Source organism: Montipora foliosa, chromosome 1, assembly GCF_036669935.1.
Source record: "Montipora foliosa isolate CH-2021 chromosome 1, ASM3666993v2, whole genome shotgun sequence".
NCBI classification, from domain to species: Eukaryota; Metazoa; Cnidaria; class Anthozoa; order Scleractinia; family Acroporidae; genus Montipora; species Montipora foliosa.
Window position 1 is genome coordinate 45720172 of NC_090869.1, and position 7500 is coordinate 45727671.

The 7500-nt window shown below is 37.4% G+C and overlaps 2 protein-coding genes across 2 annotated transcripts in view; both read right to left on the reverse strand.

The window, feature by feature from the left end:
* The window catches only part of LOC137969793 (uncharacterized protein FLJ40521-like), a 6633-nt gene extending 4872 nt beyond the window's left edge, over nucleotides 1-1761 (reverse strand). Inside the window, exon 1 of the mRNA XM_068816161.1 lies at nucleotides 1690-1761. Coding sequence (XP_068672262.1) covers nucleotides 1690-1761 — 72 coding nt within the window. The remainder of the gene's footprint in view (nucleotides 1-1689) is intronic.
* Nucleotides 1762-2955: 1194 nt separating this feature from the next.
* LOC137999601 (translocon-associated protein subunit alpha-like) overlaps nucleotides 2956-7500 on the reverse strand; it is a 23862-nt gene continuing 19317 nt past the window's right edge. The window contains exons 10-12 of the mRNA XM_068845425.1: nucleotides 6752-6830; nucleotides 4939-5035; nucleotides 2956-4036 (exon numbers count right to left, since the gene is read on the reverse strand). Coding sequence (XP_068701526.1) covers nucleotides 3966-4036; nucleotides 4939-5035; nucleotides 6752-6830 — 247 coding nt within the window. The 3' untranslated portion in view covers nucleotides 2956-3965. The remainder of the gene's footprint in view (nucleotides 4037-4938; nucleotides 5036-6751; nucleotides 6831-7500) is intronic.

A 7500-nucleotide genomic window follows, 5' to 3' on the forward strand; every position in this document is an offset into this window, starting at 1 on the left:
TCAAGTGAAGCTATGTCGCCGGCAGTTATTGCGTCAGAGAAGCCCGAAAAAATTCAGGACTTCAACAGGGTTTGAACCCGTATCGACCTCGCGATACCGGTGCGACAGTCTAACCTGACTGATCTAAGAAGCCACTGAGGTTGGGAGCTGGTTATTTGTGGGTTCTACTGTTCCCGTGATAAATGAATCCACAAATGAAACGAATCATATATTGAACCGCGCATATGAAATGAAGCGAAGCTATGATCCTCGCAGTTATGAACGCAAATGTTTCAGGGCTTCATAGCTCAGTTGGTTAGAGCGTCGCACCGGTATCGCGAGGTCACGGGTTCAAACCTTATTGTTTTTCAGGCTTCTCTACGCATCTGCAGAAATTGCGTTCATAACTGCGAGGATCATACTGAGCTTTACTTGGTTTCATATCCGCAGTTCAATATATATCATTTCATTCGTTTACTTACATTTCCATTATCATTGTGTTATTGTTATCTTAGATAAGCTGAGTTGCAATACCTTTGAAATAAAGAATTTCAACTACTTTTGGTTTCCATAAATGGCAGTCTGTCTCTGATACAAATCTAAAACTTTGTATTATAGTTGCCACATAGCGATATAGCTACTACTACAAGATATGTTGTTCAGGTATTATCTATTCCAAGGTCCAATTGTACATTTCCTATGTTCAGATACCTATCTTTACATCTAAGACTTGGGTTTACACCCCTTCTCTTCGTATAGAAGCAACATTGATTTTACATGTAAATATGGTGCAAGTGTTGCGTTTTTGTGGTTGTAGGAGTACACTACTTTTTTGCTTGAAACTTGTTTCACATGTTAACGCAAAATCTTGAAAAGGCGCGTGTATTCCCTGGTTTATTCCATACAAAGCATCTTCTAAAAACAGTACATGCAAACATGGCGAAACTCATCCAATAATCACCTTTTCACTGCAATCAAAATACTACCTTTACATACATAGATATTACGGAGCTTAAAGTTGTTAAGCCAAGGATGGAAACCGAAGTGAACATTTCACTTTTCCAGCTACAGGACAGTCGTGTCCCCAAGATTTTTAAACTAATGATCTCTAACAGAGAAAAATACTTAGCACTATAAATATGATAGTGTCCAAAATGTCACGTGCGTAAGCTTCCTATTATCTGTTCTTTACTTTGATAGAATAACACTTCTGTCCATGTATGTTTAAGCCTTGAACGAAAATGGAGTCGATGAAAGTAAGCACGAATATGGTGTCTAATACGGCCACATACAAATGCACACCCCTCCCCACCCCCCCCCCCCCCCCCAAAAAAAAAAAAAAAAAAAACGATGTAGAGCGTCTTTGGAACGGGTTGGTTCGCGAACTTCACTTATGGCCATCACAACTGGACCTCCTTCTGGATCCCACTCGATAGAAGAAAGAAATCAGTAAAAGGTCTTTACCGTATTCTGAAATCAAAATCGCAAGATCCTCGGACTTTTTATCTAAACGAAGTTGAGGATGACCTTGAAATCAATCTCTTTCAAGTTCCCAGTTCCCGTGACGTCTTTTATTTCTAAAATTTGCGAACTGTCACCTTGCGTGACATCACGATACATTTTAGTTGAAAAAATGTCTAGCCCTATAAATCTCATCAGTTTGAGCCTTACAAGTACATTAGGAATGTATTCATACACATGTGTTGTTACCTCATGACAGAGAAGTAAGCGCTGTAATCGCGAAGTGAACTCCAGATGTCTTCGTTGATTACCGGCCGCCATATTGCTGGACCACATGGCGTCTCCATACAAAACTCTATAAAGTTGCGTGAAACGCTTCGACAAATAACCCAGAAACGATTTGTTTCCTACAACATTCCTAATTCTTTACCTTTTTTATTGAACGATTTCGAATTTGTTTGTTGTTGCGTCACAGGGTAAACAATCTACAGTAGCGAAATGGTAGATCATACCACGCAACATTAGCGCATAACCACAATTTCTTGCGCCTTAGACCACAATCCCTTGCGTTTCGAAGAAAAATGTGTTCTCCCCATTAGAGAGCTTGCCTTGTTCGTTCGCTTCAGGGTCACTCTCTGCGGCAGCAATAGGGAGTTTCAGATCTGCGACGCGACGGTAACGAAAACGTCATTTAAAATTGCAAGTTCAGGTTTATTAATCTTTTTCGTCATTCTGTCGGCTTGTCTAACTTCTAAAAACTAGTGTAACTTTCCAGGAACTGAATTAGGAGGTGCGGTATTGAATATACGACAGAAAATTCAAATTCTCTGCCTTTTGTTCACGTTCTCCGTAAAACTTGAGAATTGGTCATTTCACGTCGCACATTTGCCGAAAACGTGAAAGAAATTCACAAAAACTAAAGATGCACGTGCAGATAGTGCAAAGCTATTGTTTTTGCTAATGAAATATGCAAAATTTGTGACGTTTTCGTTGCCGTCGCGTCGTAGATCTTAAACTCCCCAATAAATAATCTAGCCCGCATCCCAACTATATTTCTTTTTCTTTATTTTTCAATTGACGAGCCGGGACATCAGGACAGCCCGAGTTCATGTAGATATGCGTCTAGTTTCAAAGGGAAAGACTCTTCAGGTTCTCCAAGTAGGCAAGCCTACATCAATTCCACAGGTCCATTGCCCTGTTGTCCGCTTTGAGCACTGAAGACTTGCACTGGAAATACTGACACTGGACTATAATTGAGAGTTCCTCGATTTTTGGTCATTTCTAATTCTTAATACACCGCATCTTCAGCTTCGTAGGGTTAACCGAAGGACTTGCTAATTTCAAGAAATTTCGTATTTTCAACACGGAACTGGAGTCATCCCGCTTCACGCTCCTGACCGCCATTTTCATTTGACAGATATAAAAGAAACTGAAAGACTGCTCAACCCAACCCTATTTTTCGCCTTAGGAAGACGATTCCCTACAACAAGCAAAGAAAAAAAAACGGCACATGCGTCCATTAATTTGAAGTTGTATTTAGTCATCTTTCGGTGTAAAAACTTCAATTTTGAAGTGGGTAATTTTACATGATGAACATACATTGTGTCCTGCAGCCTTTTCTGTCGCAGCCATTCGTCACACAGCGAAAATTATTACAGTCAAAAGTCACTCACGGCACCCAAACTGATTCCCAAAAATCCATCCATCAATGCAACACAGCACCTCATACGAGATGCTACTGCCTGATCACGTATGCCATGTTATTTAACCTGGTTCAAAGCTTAAACTCCTTTCCAGGAATTCAATGCAATATTTTTGCTCTCGAGTTAAAAAATTGACGACGACTTTAAAGCCAAGATAAAACTATACCGGCCAACAAGGTGATATTCATTGCTCGTTAATGATTTTATCTTTATCTAACCCGATTTCAAATATTGCTTAAACACCGTCATCTTTGGAGCTCATAATAACGACATCATTAACTCAAGACAATTTAGCATGACTTAAAACAACCAGACAGCAGTTGTTCGAAGGGTGGAGAGCGCTATACACTGGATAACTCAATTGGTTTTGCTGGTGTTAATCCGCTGGATAGTGATTTATCCACCATTTGAACAACCGAGGCCTGAATTCTGTTGTTATCACAGCTTGATTTACGGTGCGGAGACTATTACAGTATTTTTTGAAGTGGTCGGAAAGGAAAGATGAAAACCGATTAAACATGAGAACGTTCAACTGATGTTCTATCTATCGAGCCCTTGTCCTTCGTAAATTTGTCACTAGTCATCAAATTCCGTTTGTTTCCAAATGATAAAAAGGATGAAAGGATACGCTATTAAGTAACCATGTTTCTTTACGTTAATTGACAGGTGCTGAGTGCAGGGCGTGGCAATTAGTGTAATAATGTCCGTCGTATAAAAAACACTCAAAGGAGTTTTGTTGCTCTGTTAGATCAAAAGAGAAATTTGTTCGAATGCTGGCGTACATTAATGTTCTCATTTATAATAAGACTAATCTCTTATTTTCTATTCATCTGAGCCTGTGTTACGTTTTTGTCGCCTATTTCTTGGTGAACGACGAGGAGAGCCTTTACCAGCTGAAACAGAACAGAATATCTCGTGAGAAAATGTAGCATAACATATTTCGACCTTAGTCTTTTGTAAACTTTGGAACAAGATTATGGAACTCTCTTCATCCTGACTGGCGCGCGCTTACAAAAAGGTCATTCAAAAAACGAATTAGGAAATTTCTGCTTACAGCACTCGGAGTTGAGGATGCAATGTTGATGCCTACGCATTGATAACAAAACTGAATAATCATTACTATCCTACCCTATAATTCTGTTTTAATCTATTTATTTATTCACTTATTATTAATATTATTATTATTTATTTATTATTTATTTTATTTTATTTTATTTTTACATTCACTTATTTTAATAATATTGTCACAATTATGCAACGTTTCTTCAGTCTGTCTATTGTGTAATGGCTCAATGTGTATTGTGAAATTTTATTTTGTCTTAATATTGTCTCTAGATTACACTGCACACCTCGATTAGCATTGCTATACGTGTGAAGTGTTCATTGTAAAATTTATCTGTAATTCTTGAAAATAAACTTGAAACCTGAAACTTTCTCTAAAGAACTCTGGCAAAACCATATTTGGAAAAGCAGAGAGCAATTCCTATTCTCTTCCAACTGAAAGCAATGAATGTTCTGCTAAATCGAAGCTTGTGTTTGATCCTCAGGAGCGTGATTACTCAAAGTTTGGGAAACCTGAACAATTTGTACATTTAATGTTCCCATTGATATCGTGAACAAACTCTCTATATTATTTCATTGGATTATTGATGTGGTTATAATTATGCCAGGTTTTTATAGCACATTTTTTTGCCAGCAACCATTCCTTCCCTGTCAAAAGTATTTAAGTCAAGCAGTGCAATCTGAATCTATAAAGTATCCACTGAATGCATTTATGCAAAATTGTTTTACAAACCAAATTCTAGGGTTGTTTCCTTTGGGAGCCAATCGTAGTCAATATCAGTTTTTTGTTGTGTTCCCATCTCAACTACTGGCTTCACAGATTTCTTTCCCTATGAAAGAAGGAAGAAAAATTTGCATAGTGAATGCTGTGAGAATAAAAACCTATTAAAAGTGATGAGCAACCGATTGTCTAAGAATTGACTGTTTACAAACAAAATTTCAGGGTTAGTAACCAGTAGATAGTTTCATGTACTCGACCTCCCACAATTGTGACCATGGTTAACAACATTTAAGTACACTCAAAAACATTTAAGTCCCCCTTAAAGGTGGCTCAAACCAGTTTCAACACTTGAAAGAAACATTCTTATTAGAAGGATTGACACTACAACACTATTACTTAACAGCAATTTTATGGTACCATATCAAACAACAATTATTGTGAAAAAGATTTGGTCATTTTGAGGTTGTAAAACGTTACCGTGGCAACAGGAAAGCTACCCAAACACACCCCATACTTTGGCTTTAGTTGCTTATAATTATCTCAAAAACGAACTCAGTGACTCTCATATTCTATTTCTGAAATGTAATCAGCATCATGCCAGGATAAAACTTTCTGCACAGTTTAAAAAAATTCTGGAGCAGATTCAGAGCCATGGTGTTTTTGCAGAGCTTTCCTGTTGCCACAGTAACTTAATACGTCACAAAAATGACTGCATCTTGTTCAGCAATAGTGTTCACATGGTACCATAACATTGGTGTTACGTGATAAAGTGTTGTAGTGACAATCCTTCTCATAACAAGGTCTCTTAAAAGTGTTGAAACTGATTTGAGCCACCTTAAAATGCCATTAGGTCCCCCTTCTTATAAATCCAGGAAAACTGCTCTTTGGTTCTCTGGAAATAAGTGATATTTTACTGGCAATTGTGGACCACCATTACAGAGTGATTTAATCAAGATGTTTATCTTCATGGTCTGGTTTGTTTCATGATTATGTAAATTAAGAAACATTTGAGACCTGGAGTTGAAATAATTTCCAAAAACATGCGGTTTTCAACTTTTCATTAATTCTCTTTAAACTATTTGACAATACCAAAATGGAGCCCTGTGATAGTGTATGAATTATTAATGAGTTTGTATATGGGTATAATTTTACACATTGATTTAAAAACTGAACTATGGATATCAGATTTCCAGCAATTTCATTGGCTTGCCAGGCATAGACTATCAGTTCATATACCTGCTGTACCTACAGTGTAATATGGTCAAGGAACACTTCAGCAATAAAGCAAGCTGACAACACTTTTGTACTAAGCACTGAAAAAAAATGGCAGACAAAAGCCGTTTTGGACCAGAATTGCCCGAGGCAGAAATCGATGCTTCAGTGGAAGAGTTGTTGATCCTGGAGTTTTTAATAAAACAATAATTATTCTACTTGGGCTTGATGGATATAAAATGATTATAACCAACAAGGCGCATATCTATCACTTCATATCCAGAGCACCCTCATAGAATAATTGTTAAACACTGGTATATAAGTATGCTCATGGTTTCTGTATGATTAATCCACTGACTCCTCAACCACCCCTCATTAACAAGTAAAATCATCTGGAGTTAGACACAGTAAAATCTATAAGTCTCACTCCTTTGAGCCAGTACCGGTATTAAAAATATCTTGACAAGAGAACCATTTTTAAGCCTACAGGCTGCACTTTTGTAGAATTTCTAAAAAACAGCATACTGTACACCAGTACACATATACCTATTATTTTAGAGCTATTTCATTAACCACAAACTGAAATTTAAATGGCAATTGATTGGTTGCTTACCTTGACTGATGTTAGCATATAATGCCCTGCTATTGCTAATAAAAGACAAACTGCAACAAGGAAGACATAAAGAAAGAAGCTGAAAGAGAAAGCAAAAACAAAAACTGATAACAAGCAACAAAAAAAGTATAGGGAAAGTGAAGAAACTTGTGCAAGAGGCATTCCTCTGGATGTTTCTACTGACGACCATCACTAATGTACATGTACATGTATATCATCACCATCAAAACTAAGGGAATAACATGACTTTTTAAGGGAATATTGTTTATTTGCGCCCCGAGCGCGAGGTGCAAGGGCCGCAAATGACAATACAAGGGCGCAAATAAACAATATTCCCTCAAAAAGTCATGTCATTATCATTATTATCAATAAACAAGGCCAAATGATATCAAGAATGCAAGTTTTAATTAATAATACAAGCTAAGTGAATAACGAATTCAAAGTCACTTCAAATCATCATGTAAGTGTTGATTGAACAAGCTATTAAAGAATCAACTCAGTCCAGTGAACTTGTTTAAAATTACCGAACAAATGCGTAAAATCGTCTATAAATAATAGGCATATCACAAAGTTGAAGCAAGAACCAATCAGCTGAAAGGCTGATAATGCATTAGCAGCCTGCTGTCAGTCTTTTGCGACCCGCTGAGGCGTGTTTTGAAGAGGCTGATTTTCTATTTGGCCGCGTATATTCTTGGTTTTCACATGACGTCACGACCGCCATGTTGGTGCCCCTAAACAAAGAAAAGGCG